The sequence below is a fragment of the Mercenaria mercenaria genome, chromosome 8, assembly GCF_021730395.1.
Source record: "Mercenaria mercenaria strain notata chromosome 8, MADL_Memer_1, whole genome shotgun sequence".
NCBI lineage: Eukaryota > Metazoa > Mollusca > Bivalvia > Venerida > Veneridae > Mercenaria > Mercenaria mercenaria.
In genome coordinates, this window is record NC_069368.1 from 55,939,435 (window position 1) to 55,958,030 (window position 18,596).

The 18,596-nt window shown below is 34.7% G+C and overlaps 1 protein-coding gene across 10 annotated transcripts in view; it reads left to right on the forward strand.

The window, feature by feature from the left end:
• LOC123566302 (sodium channel protein 1 brain-like) overlaps positions 1–18,596 on the forward strand; it is a 101,931-nt gene that overhangs the window by 39,658 nt on the left and 43,677 nt on the right. For 8 of the 10 annotated variants that reach the window (XM_053550023.1, XM_053550022.1, XM_053550026.1 and 5 more), the window contains 6 exons: positions 188–316; positions 1,413–1,525; positions 5,848–6,063; positions 9,417–9,619; positions 10,597–10,731; positions 12,480–12,530. In XM_053550023.1, coding sequence (XP_053405998.1) covers positions 188–316; positions 1,413–1,525; positions 5,848–6,063; positions 9,417–9,619; positions 10,597–10,731; positions 12,480–12,530 — 847 coding nt within the window. The remainder of the gene's footprint in view (positions 1–187; positions 317–1,412; positions 1,526–5,847; positions 6,064–9,416; positions 9,620–10,596; positions 10,732–12,479; positions 12,531–18,596) is intronic. The other 2 variants (XM_053550029.1, XM_053550030.1) reach the window with 1 other exon arrangement.

The following is an 18,596-nucleotide window of genomic DNA, read 5'->3' on the forward strand; positions in this document are numbered from 1 at the left end:
CTTTATCTATGACAATTAAATATTGCAAAAATAATAAAATATACCATTTTTTTTTTTGGCCATTTGAATAAATAAAAAAAGGTTTAAATTTATAAAATGTTAAACAATTAAACTGCTAGTACTAATCAGCAGATTCTACTGCACTACCAGTATTAAAACTAAATTATTCTATTTTCTGTTATTTCAGGTATGTTTTTCTTGCTATTTACACCCTTGAGATGTTCATTAAACTGTTTGCACGAGGGTTCATCATCAACTCCTTCACGTACCTCCGCGATGCCTGGAACTGGTTGGATTTTCTGGTCATCTGCTCAGCGTAAGATATATATTTTGTAACACAGTACTTTGTTTCTTTGGAACCAACTGTACATTATTGCTTTATACCGTAATTCAAGTGTGTTGTCTATAATAAAGTTAAATTGAAATACCAAAGAAGTACTAAAACTTACAACATTAAATTGAGGGATTTGATTGTGAAAGATTTCATGGCTTCACTGGGACGGAAATTTTGTCCCATTGTCATTTTGGTTTTAATGATTGGGCAAATGGTGAATTAATGTTCAAATTGTGAAAGTCATACTTAAATTTTGTTGGTTCATATGTATGCATTGAAAATATGTTAGCATTATTTTTTTTGCATACATATGATAGAAAAGTAATGTAGTGTAGACTGGTTTGTTTTTGCTAAGTGCATGACAGTTACCATATTCCTATAAAACAAAGTCTGTTTCCAGTCTAAAATGAGAAAACTTTTCTTGCATCCTTATCGAAAAGGTTAAATAATCATTTGACAATATCCAACAGGTTGACTTGAACAATATTTTTGCCTAGTAAACACTTCCTGATAAGTGACAGGTAATATTAGCAGGTATGATAAAGAATACCCACTCAAGTTCTTATATAATTTGTTTTCCAGAACAGAAAAGCATTATCTGTGTGAAAATAATCATCTTTAACAGATACATGGAATTTTTGTACTCAGAATCTGCACTATTCATGTCTGTTATATGATGATAATAGTCATTACCAGATTCAGTATTACAAAACTGAATAGGAGCCGCACCATGAGAAAACCATCATAGTGTGTTTGCGACCAACATGGATCCGGACCAGCCTGCGCATCCGCGCAGTCTGGTCAGGATCCATGCTGTTCGCTTTCAAACCCTATTGCAATTGGAGAAAACCGTTAGCAAACAGCATGGATCCTGACCAGACTACACGGATGCGCAGGCTGGTCTGGATCCATGCTGGTCGCAAATGCACTATGTTGGTTTTCTCATGGTGCGGCTCATATTGAGTACTCAACTGTACACTTTGTTGACAAGAATTAAATTAATTAAATATTTTTGACATGAAAAATAATTGTGTTCACATGGTTTTTCATTTTACATATTGTCTTTGATATTTTCCAGATATTTAACAATTGTTCTTGAAAACACAAGTAGTGGAGGAGGTCTGGGAAATCTACAGGGTATACGAACATTTCGGGTATTCAGAGTTCTTCGGACCATTTCAATTGTACCAGGTAAAACTTGCTTGTTGATGTAATCTGTGTGTATATTTTTCTTCTGAAATGAATATTTAACATCTATTTTAGCTTGTTCATGAGTGTTGTTACTGATGTTAATTTAAGTCATGCACTAACATATAATCTAGCTTAAAATTACCGTTCTTGTCACTTTTTGGGGGGCATTTTAACAGGCATGTAAACATGTTTCAGCAGAGAGATTCTTGCATTAAAGTGCTGTTTAAAACACCTTTTTATACGCCCGTTTGAAAAATGGGACGTATTATGGGAACGCCCCTGGCGGGCGGATGGGTGGCCGTGCGGGAGGCGTCCACAGACCTTGTCTGGAGCATATCTTCTACATGCATGGAGGGATTTTGATGAAACTTGGCACAGTTGTTCACCATCATGAGAGGGAGTGTCATGCGCAAGAACCAGGTCCCTAGGTCTAAGGTCAAGGTCACACTTAGAGGTCAAAGGTCAAATTCAAGAATGACTTTGTCCGGAGCATATCTTCTTCATGCATGGAGGGATTTTGATGAAAGTTAGCAGAATTGTTCATCATCATGAGACGGAGTGTCATGCGCAAAAACCAGTCCCTAGGTCTAAGGTCAAGGTCACACTTAGAGGCCAAAGGATACAAGAATGAAAAATTCAATAATGACTTTGTCCAGAGCATATCTTCTTCATGCATGGAAGGATTTTGATGTAGCTTGGCACAGTTGTTCACCATAATGAGAGGGAGTGTCATGCACAAGAACCAGGTTCCTAGGTCTGAGGTCAAGGTCACACTTAGAGGTCAAAGGATACAAGAATGAAAACTTTGTCCGGAGCATATCTTCTTCATGCATGAAAGGACTTTGATGTAGCTTGGCACAATTGTTCACCATCATGAGACGGAGTGTCTTGCGCAAGAACCAGGTCCCTAGGGGTAAGGTCAAGGTCACACTTAGAGGTCAAGGATACAAGAATGAAAACTTTGTCTGGAGCATTTCTTCTTCATGCATTGAGAGATTTTGATACAACTTGGCACAAATGTTCACAAGCATGAGACAGAGTGTCATGCCCAAGAACCAGATCCCTAGGTCTAAGGTCAAGGTCACACTTAGAGGCCAAAGGTCAGATACAAGAATGACTTTGTCTGGAGCATTTCTACTTCATGCATGGAGGGATTTTGATGTAACTTGGCACAGTTGTACACCATCATGAGACGGAGTGTCATGCACTGGTCCCTTCTTTTGAATAACTTCCCTTTGCTGTTACTATAAATAGCTTATATTGTAACTTTTTCATTACAAGTCGTAGGGAAAAATCGAGACCTGACTTTTCTGTAGTACCGTAGATACCCATGTATAATGCGCAGTTTTTTGACCCCCGGGACCACCCCTGAATCGTGGGTGCGCATAATATACAGGTATAGACAATTTTCCTACTTCAAAACAAGTTTGTTACCGATGTTCGCAATTTTGGTAAAGGGAAACTACTCCCCGCGCTTACTGTCTCCGCTAAAATCTAAGATTGCCGTTATGTTTCGTAAAAGATCGAATTGTTTATTTTTCTTTGAAACAAAATTAATTTCATATAAATTTAAAAGTATTTTGACGAAAGAAATGTTTATAAATCACAAAAATTATGATACTTATTAAAGATCGAGAATTATCTTTAACCGAGATCAAACTGAACAACATAATTGACACAAGGTGACACGTTAATTGCCGGTAATTACTGGCTTTATGATCGTGACAAAAAGACTATCACACCTTTTGTTATCAGTTTGAATTGAGAAGCTCATGTCATTTTGAAAGATACCATTCCGAAATATTGAATCAGCTGCTATTTATTTATTCAAAATAGTGAATTAAAAAAGGTAAAACAACAAATATAACAATAATTTACTGGTTTTATTTTCGAGAAAACAAAAATCGATAATACCGTGAGACTGATGCTGCTCTCCGCCGCGGAGATAAAATTTATTACCGGTGTCGATGTAAACTCTACTTTCGTTTTCCATCCAACTCAAAAATTGACCAAATTTTTTTTTTTTTTTTTTTTTTTTCCCCCAAGGATTTTGGACTAAGATCGGGGGTGCGCATTATACACAGGTGCGCATTTTACATGGGTATCTACGGTACAACATGCATGTTACATCCAATTCTGAGGTGTATTTTGAGCTATCTCTACCTGGTAAGGATTTTTGTGTGGACTTGTAATTTTTTTTTAATTTTTTTTTTAATTTTTTTTTTCTCTTTAAAGATTAACTTCCCTTAGTTGTTACTATAAATATCTTACATTGTAACTTTTTTATAATTGACCGTAGGGAAAAACCAAGACCACTTTTCTGTGGTACAACATTGATGTTACTTTCAAATTTTGGGTGTATTTTAAGGTATCTCTACCTGGTAAGGATTTTTTTTGTGGACTTAGAAAAATAAAAGAATTACAATAATTTCTAAAAAAAACAACATTGTAAACAACTAGAAAATTAAAATCCCATTTGCAAATACAGGTGCTAGTATAAAGAAATTTGCTGTGACGGGCGTATATTGTGACATTCTGGCACCCTTGTTATATATGCATGTTCTGTTGCGATGCACAGACATATTGCAGCCCTATAAAAGATAATTCAAAAGGAAAAAGGTCAGTGTGATCAAACAACTATGTCATTCCTGTGCATTTCATGGAAATTAAATTTTAATGATGTTGATGGATGATAATTATAATAGTTATATTTTTAGGTTTTTACATGTTCTAGCTAGGATTATAAGCATTAGCGCATGTTTTTTCGTGTTGCAATAATTATGCAGAATCCCTCCGGAAATGGTGGTACCCTTGCCCCTTCCAAGCTTGGGCACCAACCAATTCTTCAGGATTCTGCAGATGTTGTAACATGAAAAAAATATGCGTTACTCATACACAGAAAGAGATTTGATCTGTTGAAATAATTGTATGAAACAAATGTTTGGTGAAATGTCTTTTGTTGGTCAGGTGTCTGTGTGAATGGCGTAAAATATCTTGGTACAACAGTATTTTTTTTGGAATTGACACTGATATGTGTAAAATAATAATGTAAACTGTATAAATGTCGAAGAAAACGTCCTTGTTAATTGTTCAGTAAAACCACTTAGCAGTTTTGTCATTAATACAAAAGTGAGTAAAAGTATAAAGGGCCTCAGTGTTCAAATGATTAAAGTTAGAGCTTAGAAGCAGTTGATTTCCAGTCTTCACCACTCCCTACCAGGGTCTTCCTCAACATGTAGAAACCTATACAATTGTCATATATAATCAGATCAGCCAGTTACAATGGCATCAAATCGGGCAAACTGTTTAGATAATTTGGTATTAGAAAAATATATCTATTAGCTTAGCCACCCACACACAGGTATTTTTAAAGTGTACACAACTTTACACAGATGATTTTTAATAAAATGTTCTTGTGAAATAACTGAGGGGCCTAATTACTTTTAAGTGTTCAATTTTTATATACCATTTGATTTGTGAGGAAAATATAATGGCTGAGTTCAGGTAAAATTATAGGCATTATAGAAACTTGAATTCTTCATATTTGACAAGTTAATGGGTCTTTAAATCAGATAATAGCATCTTAAAATAATTAGCATTTAATTCACAGATGGCTTGTTTGCAGTTTGTATGTGTTTACAATTAATAAAAAATTCTGTAGGGACAAATGTACTATTTTCATTCCATCAGTTATATATGACTTAAGCTGCCATTAAAGCTTTAACAGTAACAGTTTTGTCTGCATGCTGTTTTGCAAAGAAACAACATTTGATATTGTAAATGACAAGTATATTTGGTAAACATCTTAGATTTTTTTAATATATGAAATTGAAATAATAGCTTTCTTCCTTATCATTTGACATTGAATTGCAGTTTTTATACATGAGTTTTTAGTGTCAACAAATGTGTTCTATGAATATCATGAATTACCAGTTAACAACTGCATTCAGAATATATCAAAAGTGTAGGCACTAGTGCAAATATATGACAGTTGTTGATATTGATGTGCTCAAAAATAGCTCTGTAGGTACTAAGTGTTAGACAGTGAAGTAATTAATGGGCTTTGCAAAGGAATTTTTTTCTTTGATGCTTTTGTATATAATAATATGTCTGGAGTCATTTATCATCTACCTGAGACACCCTTGGGAAAGTTGTCAGCTTTTTGAGAGGAACAAATAAGTACAGATAGGTAATTCAGAAAAAATGGTTAGTCTTAAAGATTAGCTGTCTGCAGTTACATAAGTATCAACATTCAGCTCAAATAAAAGAAATATAATGTATAAAACAAACTACTGCACTGTTCATATTTTGTGTTGTTTCAGGTCTCAAAACAATAGTGAATGCGTTACTACGAGCTTTCCGAATGCTGCTTGAAGTGATGATGCTCATTTTGTTCTGCCTTATGGTCTTTGCTCTGTTTTCTCTACAAATCTACATGGGAACATTGCGACAGAAGTGTGTAGTAGAACCACCTCCATATACAGCCACACCCTCCTACAGCTATGCTCAGTATTACAACGATCACATCAAAAATTCCTGTAAGTGTATTCAGGTGTTTATATGTGTAATTAATTCAGTGCACAAGCAATTAAGAGTCTCAGAGCAACATGCCTATCGTAGTATTGAAAAAGTAGGTGAAAGGTAGCTTCTTTATTCCAGGCCTTCTTCTATCTCATAAGTTCAACATTCGGCCACTTTCCCACAGCCAAAAAGATATTTTTTCCTAATTCCAGAAAAAAAATTACGATCCAAAGCAGAGATCCCTGTCATGGAAAGCCCAGTATCGGGCTAGAACAGGATCTGAGGCCATGCTGTCATTCGTCACTGAGCCAGTTTGCGAAGTTAGGATTGAAGTTTCAAATATTTAAGTCTTGTTATGAAAATGAAAAATTTCTACATAAATTTTGACTGGTTTGACGCTTGTTATAAACATCTTGACACGGGCAGTGCACTTTCCAGTCACTTAGCTGGCAAATTATTGGGTTAGGGATATGCAGTTACAAGCTGTTTTGCTGTGATTATGACAGATTAAAATAATGACATTATTTCCCAATTTTCCATATATAGGCAGTAAAAGGCCTGTATTTTTTCTTAGTGTTTCTCGGGACGTAAACCTGTATTTACGAATTTTCTCCCCATTTGTATCGGGGACAACATAAACCCACTCCATTTCTTACACACAATGTACTGTACCTCTCAGCCAGCCAGGTTAGCATAGTAAGAAGAGAATAGGACAATTAGTCCTGAAGTAATGGGTTTGATCCCTGATTGAGGCATTTGTTCTCTGTGACAGTTTGACAGAAGACTTTCCAGCTAAGATCTGATTGCCTCTGGTTAGGGGATGACGCCCTCATCTCCCCATCTGCCTTTATTGAAGGCTTGTCTTTGAGCTTGGACCCCAATCTGGAAGTTGTCAGGTACTGTGAAATCATTTAAATTCGCTGACATGAAATTTTGCACAAACGTGAAAAAGGGCTGTTTCGCGCAGGCTTTAATTCGCGCATTTCCAATTTTAGTAATGAAAAATATAATGAAAAAATAATTTTAGCGCGGTCTTAAATTCGCGCATTGGTCCTAGTGTGAAATACGCAAAAATTCGTCCTACGCGAATAAAAATGATTTCACAGTATTAGGGAGAACATATTTGTACCAGTTCAGAATTTAGAAACACTACATATTATCTTAATTCACATCCCATTTTAGGTAATAAGTCAGCTTATGAAAACTTCTTACTATCCAAGAATCTCTTCAGGCTCATTTTTATGACCATTGTTCCTACAAAGCATCATTTCCCTCCTTCCTAGAGTCTGTCCTATGGCATTTTTAGCTCGTTACACCTGAACCAGTTCCCTGATCAGCCCCTGCTAAGTTGTCATATATCTTATTAAAAGCAGGACCACCTTTAGTAATTCAGCTGTGGATGTTTTGCTTGAACTTCACCATTTTCCATATTAGGTTGTTACACACTGCAATTAACATAGAATTCAAATTTGACAGCTGTTAATCAATTATCTCTTTACCTGTTACACCTGAAAATTAATAAGCAATTCAAAATTGAAAGGTCTTATTCACTTATTTCTTTACGCTGGTACACTTGACGATTAATATAAAATCACAAATTGAAAGCTCTTAATCAATAATCCCTTTATTCTTTGGATGGCTGTTTGACTCAAAATGAACTTTTTACTATGTTCTTTTTTAAATGGTTATGAATACCGCTTTTTAACTAGTTGACATTTCCAACCCTCTTTAAAACTGTTTTTAAAAAGAAGACGGATAGTTGGATGAAATTGAATGTTTTAACATTCACAATATCATAAAACAAAATGAAAGATCACTTTCACGATTTTCATATATCGAATATCTCTTTATTGAATTTAACATTGACTGTGAATGACCTTACTGTTCAAAACAAATAATTGAAAATAGACTATTTATCAAATATATAGAGGTACAAGCGGGTATCATAACCATAATCTATACATATGGAATAGCAGGAAACCGTATCATTGATTTTAATTATAGCTTTTTACAAATTAATGTCCTTGAGAACTTTTGTTTAATTAACAACTAGTGTCCTATACAAAATAAGTACTAGAAGAAATTAAATGGGAATTCATGAGTAGTTTTTTTTTTTTTTTTTCAAAAACAGGCAGAATTGAAATTTACTTGTTCAACTTTAAGCACATTAGAGGTAATATTTCAGTGTAAAATACACTCATATATGTGCTTATGAGTCTTGATGATAAAAATTCACATATGTGAGCCTTTTTTAAGGTGGTCTTGTACATTTGAATAACTAGAAGTAACGGTATGACAATCATTTATGCGGAAACATAGAATAATGCCTTGTAGCCATTAAGCATGTTGCGTAAATGTTGCAGGCAGTCTTATATATTATCCTGTGTATTCAGCACTGCTGTCTTTCTTAAGGTTGATTTTGATATGATAGATAGGCTTTTATATAAAATAATTCAAATTAACAGTACAAAATAAGCAGTCTTACAAAAAATTGAGCACACAATCCTATCCTTTTAACCAGCAGACTTTCCATAGCATACAATGATGCTTTGAAAATATATGGTTACCAAAGAAAAAAAAAATTGATGAAATTCCAATATATTAAATTGACAGATGGTGATAAATTAGGCTGTATGTTTTTATTCTTGACTTGTATTGTCAGTGCCAGCTAATCTTGCATGTTCATCAGTCTTTAAGTACTTTGATTGTGTCAGTGGTCAGTAACTGTCAGACTGTATAGGTTACCTGGCCATCACCCACATTCTAGTGTGGTCTATAATCTCATCTGGTTCTCATCACAAAATTTGTGTTAATGTATAAAGAATTGACGATGTGGAATCTTCCTTCACCTAATATATTAACAGCAGATTTAGTATATACATGAAAAAGGGATGCATTCCCAACTTGAAGAAGGACTATATTAGTGTTTCATATTACAGAAATAAGAGCATTACAAAATCATTTTAGCCTTGCCATGAGAAAACCAACATAGTGGCTTTGCGACCAGCATGGATCCAGACCAGCCTGCGCATCCGCGCAGTCTGGTCAGGATCCATGCTGTTCGCTAACAGTTTCTCCAATTCCAATAGGCTTTAAAAGCGAACAGTATGGAGCCTGACCAGACTGCGCGGATGCGCAGGCTGGTCTGGATCCATGCTGGTTGCAAACCCACTATGATGGTTTTCTCATGGCACGGCTCATTTTATACAAGTTAGAGATAACTTTTCACCAAATGCCAAGTTAAGCTTTTCTTAATGCATTAGAAGTATTCAGAATCGGTGGCTATTGGTATTTTTAGCAAAAATTCACAAAAATATATCCAATTTATTTCAAATTAGCATACATTTATACTGTTTTGACTTCATTTCAGCAAACTGGTATGAGTCTGATGGTGAGATAGTATTATGTGGCAATGTTTCCGGCTCACAGAAATGCCCAGATGGATATGTTTGTCTAAAGGACATTGGAGAGAACCCAAACTGGGGATACACAAACTTTGACCACTTTGGCTGGGCCATGCTTACCTCATTTCAACTGATGACTTTAGATTTTTGGGAAGACACTTATAACAAGGTATTAAACAAAACTTGTAGCTCTAACTTACACATATTGTTACCACATGCCCGTTCTATTTCTGTAACAACTTTTGCTGCAGTTATGGCCCCTTTTCAACTTGAAATTCAAAAGAATTTTTATCTCAGTTCACAATAACTCATGAAAAGATTAATCAATTGAATTTAGTATTCGTTAGACAGGTACATGATTATGATATGCAGTCTAAGTTCGATTCTGGTTACAATCCATCAATTTTTGGCAAAAATATGGTCCCTTTTTTACTTAAAATTTGGTTGAGTTCATTTCAATTCATTTTAACTACATATTTATATCATATAATACAGGCAAAGTTCAATTTTCCTTATAATACATCAATTGTTTGGGCAGCATTATTGCGCTTTTCTGAGTTAAAATTTCACAAAAAGTCCATATTTGTTTAATAACTTTAAAAAGGCTGAATGGATTCAATTTATTTTTAGCACACAAATTTATGATAATAAAATAGGGTCCAAATTTAATATTTTGAACAATCAACCATTGTTTAAAGGAGTTATGGCCCCTTTTTAAATTTGTGAAAAAAGGTTGAAGGCAGTGTTACAGGGGTGTTGTTTATTCTGACAAAATGCAGACATTTCTAGTTGTGAAATTACTGTAATTGTATATAAAGAAGCAGATAGAACAGTCAGAACCTGAGGGGATAAAATGGATATTATGATTTTTGAGGCACCTGTTTTTATTGATTCATTCAGTAATATTGTGAAGCAAAGGGAAATAATTTTAGAAACTGCAGTAGTTGTAGGTATCTCCCTTCCTGCTCAAGGGTCTGAAATATAGTAAATTGTATCTCTTATTTTTCAAGACTCTAGAGAAGCAAGTTATAAAAATACAACTCTCATTTTATCCTTGTTAATTATATTATTTAAGGCATGTTCTATGTTGTGTTTTACTTTCTAAGTTAAAATAACAGGTCTCTTTCTTTGTTTGAATATCTGCAGGTTTTACAGACCTCGGGTCCTTGGAATGTTATATTCTTCATCATTGTGGTTTTCTTTGGTGCTTTCTACTTGGTCAATCTCATGTTAGCTGTGGTCGCGATGTCCTATGAGCAGGAGTCCGAAGCAGCTGGCAAGGTAAGCTACTCTGCAAACACATTTTAGAAAAAATTAATTGCAATTTCATTCAAGTTACCTCCCTTAGAGCACAGCTTTAAACTAATACCTGCTTATTGTGGTGCTTTGAAACAAAAAATAAGCTACTAATAAATATGCACTAATATTTTGCTGTATTGAAGTGGTCATTTTGACATTTTAACATGATGTTTGAATTCTAGATGCACACAATGTATTCAAATCACAAATGTACTCCATAAAATGCACTGTGTATATATACATATTGATATTTCGAAATCTTTATATTGTTTTTAAACTGCAAAGATGTACAAATACTGAAGTCAGTAGAAATGTTGTATTAAACCCAGTGAGCTTCATCTTGAAGACTCATTATTTCAGATTGCTTTTAATTTATGATATGAAAATTCATAATGCCAGAATACTAGTACAAATGCAATGTTACCATATATGTATAATACAAGAAAGATCTTTTGTGACTCATTATACAAATGTTACATGATGTGTGATGCTGTTGATAGCAGATTAAATCAAGATTGTTAAAGTTTGATATATGCAATCACTTCATTTTAGCTAAAACTTGGAACTGTTGCAATTTTCTACTTTTAAACAGTCGTAAATATTAATGAGCATAATCTTGAAAGGTTTACCTCCTGCAGGCAAGGCTGTATTCCGTCAGGTTGTGAACTAACGATGAAACCAATAGTAACTAATCCACAGTAGTTTAGTTATTTGCATATTTTAGTTTTTGCATATTTTTGCTATTTGCTTACTCGCTAATCAGGCGGTTCCTAAACGAAGACGACCCGAGACTCCCATCCCAGCAGTCAAGCCAAAGATACCCTCTCAAACTAATGTTGTTGACATGGTAATAATTAATTGTAGAATAGATGCAATTCCAAAACAACTTTCACAATTTTACTTGGCGAACTGGTTCTAATACTTATTTTTATATTTCTTTTATCTGCAGAGTTATTCTATGCACACTTATTTTGTATGAAAGCAGTTAATTTCTCACTTATCATTACTAGATTGCAGTGTTACCACAATTATTTCGAAATTAGAACACTTCATCAGTGATTTTTTCAGCTGCAGTTTGACTGTTTGAACAACAACCTGAAAATACCAAAACATTGTTCAAATTGTTACACACAAAAAGAGAGGAATTTTCTAGAATTTTTTTTTATAATGCATTTCGTTTTTTGTTTTGGTTTTAAGATCTGTTTTGGACCCCACTCTAGTATAGTGCCACTGGTACATGCGTTTCATTATAGTTGCATAAACCTAAATGCACTAGATTTAAGGGTGTCTTAGTGGGTATTGTTATTTTACAAAATAATCACCCTGTCATTTTAACATCTACATTTTTTGTCCATTTTTGTCATCATGCACAAACAACCATTTGAATTATTCATTCACTTTTTAAAAGTAGTTTTATATCAATTAAAAGTCTATTTAACATCTTTTGTAAGTTTTTTATTTGATACTTCAAATTCTTTATTTTTAGAGAATTTAATTTCATTAGTTTACTTCTCAATTATTTTGAAAATTTTCGTAAATCGTGTGAAATATGAAGTGACTGTTTTTTTCAAAATATTCACTTCCGAAAATCTCAGTACTGACTGCTTTTCTATATTTGATATAAATATGGACATAGGTGATACATATATATTGCTGTTTACAGTTGTTGTTGTTTTTTTTTTGTCACAGCCTGACCGTAATTTAATAATTATTTGGTGACACTGTTTCAGGAAAAACGGAAAATGACTATGTTTAAGCCTTATGCTGAAAAAGGGACGGAGGTAAACATGATACATTTAGTGTAGCCTGCAATAACGCTGTCTGTTGACTGGTCTTTGACTTCTTGTTTCAGCTCAACTGTTCTACTAAAACCTCTCACCTACAGATAAACTAAAGTGAAAACATTTATCCTGTTCATTTTTTCCGATCAAGGGATAGTTTTTCTGATCACATTGACTTCAATATAAATCAGAATTCATATTTTGAATATTTTTAGCTCATCTGATTTTTTGAAAAAAAATGATGAGTTATTGTCATCACTTGAGCGGTTGTCGGCGTCGGCGTCTGCGTCGGCGTTGCCTGGTTAAGTTTTATGTTTAGGTCAGCTTTTCTCCTAAACTATCAAAGCTATTGCTTTGAAACTTGGAATACTTGTTCACCATCATAAGCTGACCCTGTATAGCAAGAAACATAACTCCATCTTGCTTTTTGCAAGATTTATGGCCCCTTTTGTACTTAGAAAATATCAGATTTCTTGGTTAAGTTTTATGTTTAGGTCAACTTTTCTCCTAAACTATCAAAGCTATTGCTTTGAAACTTGGAATACTTGTTCACCATCATAAGCAGACCCTGTACGTCAAGAATCATAACTCCATCTTGCTTTTTGCAAGATTTATTGCCCCTTTTGGACTTAGAAAATCAGTTTTCTTGGTTAAGTTTTATGTTTAGGTCAGCTTTTATCCTAAAACTATCAAAGCTATTGCTTTAAAACTTGCAACACTTGTTTACCATCATAAGTTGACCCTGTATAGCAAGAAACATAACTCCGTCCTGCTTTTTGCAAGATTTATGGCCCCTTTTTGACTTAGAAAATATCAGATTTCTTGGTTAAGTTTTATGTTTAGGTCAACTTTTTCTCTTAAACTATCAAAGCTATTGCTTTGAAACTTGCAACACTTGTTCACCATCATAAGCTGACCCTGTACAGCAAGCAACATAACTCCATCCTGCTTTTTGCAATAATTATTGCCCCTTTTGGACTTAGAAAATCATTTTCTTGGTTGAGTATTATGTTTAAGTCAACTTTTCTCATAAACTATTAAAGCTATTGCTTTAAAACTTGCAACAGTTTTTCACCATCATAAGTGGACACTGTACATCAAGAAACATAACTCTATCCTGCTTTTTGCAAGAATGATGGCCCTTTTTAGACTTAGAAAATCATGGGTAGGACAATATTTCTATTACACAAAAAAAATCAGATGAGCGTCAGCACCCGCAAGGCGGTGCTCTTGTTTATAGATTGGACCTACTGGTGTTTAAATTTGTGTAATTCGTCATTGTTCCCTGAGATTGAAAGAAAAAGTATAGTGTAAATTATATGAGTATAGAAAAAATATGTTTTACTGGTCTAGGTGAGTGGTTTTAACCTCAAGAAAAACTAGCTTCAAAGATAACACATGCTTTCGCCACATGTTATATTACTGTACTGGTAAGGTAAAAGAAGAATAATGTTTAGTTTTTCAGGCCACTTTTTGCAAAATTTAATGAGGCAGTGCGGATTTTTTTATTATTATTATTTTCTTTTTTATTAACGACATTGCCCATTTTTATATGAAATCCAATGATGTAAATCCATATTTAACACACTTAAAGACATTGATGAACAACGGAACCATTCTTGACGATTTATTTGTACGTACTCACATATTTTCCTTCTTTTGTCCTCATTTTTTTGTTGAATTTTCTCTTTTCGCGAATTTCGTCAATTTTTCTTTGATAAAAATTTTCGATGCGGCGGGTCAAAATTGTATGCGGCGGGGCCTGAGAAACTAAACATTAATTTTTTTTTGGCCTAACAGGGGAATATTTGCAGTAAACCTTTCATGATTCCAGCACAGACGTCCTACAAATACCTTAATTACTGGTAGCACTAGTGTCTAGTTTGAATTAGGCTTTACCGTGACTAGAAAACAAGGCTATATGTATAACTATTTTTTGAGTACATTTGAATTAGATATTATTGAAATGAAATGTTCTTCATAAGTAAGTTACAAAATTTGTAGCAGCTATGTCATGCCCCGAGATACAAAATATTTTGGCGCTGTATTGGATTCATGCCTGTCTGTGCATTTGTCTGAAGGTATACATCTGAAACATTTTGTTGGATTTTCCAGTAACTACACATATATGTTTATCATATTTAAACACAGAGAAAAAGGATAAAGTCAAGGTCACATTAGGAGCTCAATGTTCAAGTAGCTGTCCAGTTTTCAAATAACTACACATAAGTGTTCATCATGATAATACAATGAGATTCATGCATCACCCAGGCTCATTAGGTCCATGGTCAAGGTCACATTAGAGGTCAGATAGCTTAACTTTGTCTTAGCTCCATATCTTATAAACAGCTGAAAGGATTTTTATAAAACAAAACAATATTTGTTTATATTATGAAGACTATGTGCAGAGCATGCATTTCAGGTTATTTGTTTAGAGTTCAAGGTCACACTTGGAGGTCAAACGTCAAATAGCTTTATTTCCGACTGTTTATTTGATTTTGGTGTATTTACATGCAATGTTCATGGTCATTTTAGTATATGACAAAAATCTTGCTCAATCCAGGTTACTAGATCCAAGTTTAAGGTCACATTTAGAGGTCAAAAGTCAAATAGTTTTATTTAATATACCACTGGAAGGATTGTCTTAAAACCAATCTGACTAAAGTACTTGATCTTCTAAACGAAGATCTGAGAACGACCTATTCACATTCGTCTTCTGTATATTTTGGATTTCCATTATTGCTATTTTTATGTTATCCAATCAGAAGACTTGTTCGGTTGTCAAAGGATAAGAAAAATATGCGGTTATTCCAGGACTCGAACCCGGCACCCCTCGCTTACAAAGCAAGTGGCCTACCGACTGAGCTAACCGGCTATCTGATACATTACGACATAAGAATTGTAAATATCAAAAGTCAATGCTACATGTAGATTTGCAAGATGTTGTAAGCTAGGCTCTGATTGGCTAGCGAAAGAGCCGTCAGAACGAGGCAATGAATAGGTCGTTTTCAGATCCTATGCGTAGCGTAATATAGGATATGTACTTTAGTCAGATTGGTCTTAAAACTACCTTCAGTTTTGACCTTATCAAGATGACACAGGTCTAAGGTCATGGTGACACTCAGGGGGTAAAATATTTTACCTTTCCTGTATCAAAGTGGCATTTGGGGGTTTTAATCACCTTCAGTGATAGCTCTAGCTTTTTTTTGGCAATATTTTTGTTACCTGTTAATTATGTAATGACTGATGTTATTATGTTGAATTCAAAACTTTAGTGATATTACATTTTTTTCTCTTTCTATTGTTTTAAGTTATTGCTTTAAAATTTCAAAAATAGATATAAAATTGCCTAATATCTTTTAAGTTATATCTGTTAAGACTGCACAGACAAGGTTCAGCTCACAAATCAAATTCCCTTTAATTGAATAATAGAAAGTGATACAGCTTTATTAGATGTTTGTTTAATAATTTATGATGTAGAAACTAACATTTTATGACTGTGTGTTTTGTTTTTTTTTGTCAGAAACTATATTTTACAGTCAGGGCAAGGCAATTAATGCTGCTGCCGCTGTAGGGTTGCCTCGCAATGATTGCTCAATATCCATGCGATTTCACAGGCAACCTTGCAGCAGCTGGGCGAGGGCCATGCAGAGGTCCCAAGAGTCTACAATCTCCGTACCATTTCTAGGCACCATGTCCACTGAAAATTGTGCTTTGGCTGCACGATCAGCGTGCGGCCTCCTAACAATGCCCGTGCGGGGATTGTGCAATGCCACCTGCAACATGTCAACGGGCTTACAATTTTTTCAAATTTGTATAACTTTTTGCTAAAAGTCGTAGAGGCTGCCGAACCCTTGAATCCATATGAAAATCACACTGCCGCCTCCTACCTCCACACAGAAAAGAGGATATTGTCGGTCTACGGACTCCACAGATGTATCGCAGGCCAAATTTTGTTTCCCCTCACACTACCTTCTCACAAAAACTGCCTATACCAAAAATATTCTGACAAAATTAATATAAAAGAAGTATAATATTAGAAATTAGAAAAAAAAAAAAATTGACCAGGAGTCATGGAACATAGGATTGTTATACAGCATGTGAAGTTGTGCAACAGTTACTGCAATTTTGTTTTGATTTCACTTAGCTGGACTAGAGTTATGGCCCATGATATAGTAAACAATATGCTTATGGTCTGAAAGTTGCGTCTTGGTATGTAGGGGCACCAGTATCCTATGGAGACACAGCTTGTTTACATGAAATTTGTTATTGGAATATCCATAAACCACAATCTAGTGTTTTACATCCACTTCGGAAAGTGAAAGTCGAAGGTACATTTCCCACTAGAATCCATTCTGATGTGACCAGTTGCTTAAGCTAGTTAATAAGATTCAGGAGACAGACTTGGCAAAGATGTCTCATAAAAAAAAAAAATTGCCTCCTTCATATTTGTGTCAGATGAGAAATTTAAATCTTAATTTCAATTATCTTATGTTACATTTTGTCTGATTCCTTTTTCACAAAACTCTCTTGCACATGACTTTGTGCTTTGGCTTTATGTATGGTAATTTATTTTAGTCTTCATATATATGTATATATATATCTTTTGTAAGTGACTCTGTCATCTATGGTGTGGCGGTACTCAGATTCTATTGCATTCTATTCATTTGCACTAAGTCTTGTGATTTATTTTTTTTTGCACATTACCTACCAACTAATTTTATATTTATCCAAAGACTAGTAACACTGAACATAAATGAGCCATGCCATGAGAAAACCAACATAGTGCGTTTGCGACCAGCATGGATCAAGACCAGCCTGCGCAGTCTGGTCAGGATCCATGCTGTTCGCTAATGGTTTCTCTTATTGCAATAGGCTTTGAAAGCGAACAGCATGGATCCTGACCAGACTGTGCGGATGTGCAGGCTGGTTTGGATCCATGTTGGTCGCAAACGCACTATGTTGGTTTTCTCATGGCGCGGCTCAAATGGACAAACATATTTGGTTCTGCAAACAGTTCATTACTGACATAGACTTATTTAAGATTTATTGAACTAACATTCTAGAAATTATTGCGATAATTTTTTTTTAGCTTGACTATAATTATGAAGTATATGGAGGGCTATCTTTCTCGACCTAGCGTCTGCATCCGCTTCGGTGTCTGTTCCGCGTCCTAGATTAAGTTTTAATGCACTTGAAAAAAGTTGTTCTACATCATCAACCATATTATATGATGCAAGGTTCATAACTCTGGTGCCAATATTTCATGAATCATGGAATTATGCCCCTTTTTACATGGAATGTTTGGCTAATTTCGATGTATTTTCACTCACTCTATCTTATTAGCAATTGACTGTTTATATGTAAGCTTATTTATAGTTGCCAGTACCGGTAACCCATATGGGCAACTTCTCCAGAAGACTGTTAGTAATGTTAGTGGGAGGATAGTGCGAGATACAGATGATCAAAGCTCCAATTCCAAAAGTTTCCCTGGTTCTTTAGGGTGCCAGGTGTACAGCACCCATACACATGACTCTTATCACAATGTTAGTAATTTTTAGTTGGAGGAGCACGAGCTCGAACTCACGAACCCTGGTTTCATAGTCAGACAGTGTTACCACTGGACCATTGTCCGCTCTCATTATTAACAAATAGATATGATTCAAACTTAAAATAGTTATTCCACAACATCACCCACAACATATGACTTAGGGGCCATAACCGTTGCACCAATATTTTATTATTTTTTTACGCCCCCTTTTTACTTAAAGTTTCAGGTTAATTTTGATGAACTTTCACTGTATTTTTGTTATTACTTAATGAATTTAACCTTTAGCCTGCTGGCGGCAATTGGTTTGCCTTTGCGACCAGTGCAGACCAAGATCAGGCTGCACATCCGTGCAGTCTGATCATGGTCTGCACTGTTCGCTATTCAGTCAGTAAATTTTCAGTGAACACCCCTATGAATAATAAATGGTATTGCCCAAATTGAATGATGGACCAGTCTGTTATAGAATTTTAGCAGGCTAAGGGTTAATTCAAACTTAAAATAGTCTACCACATCAT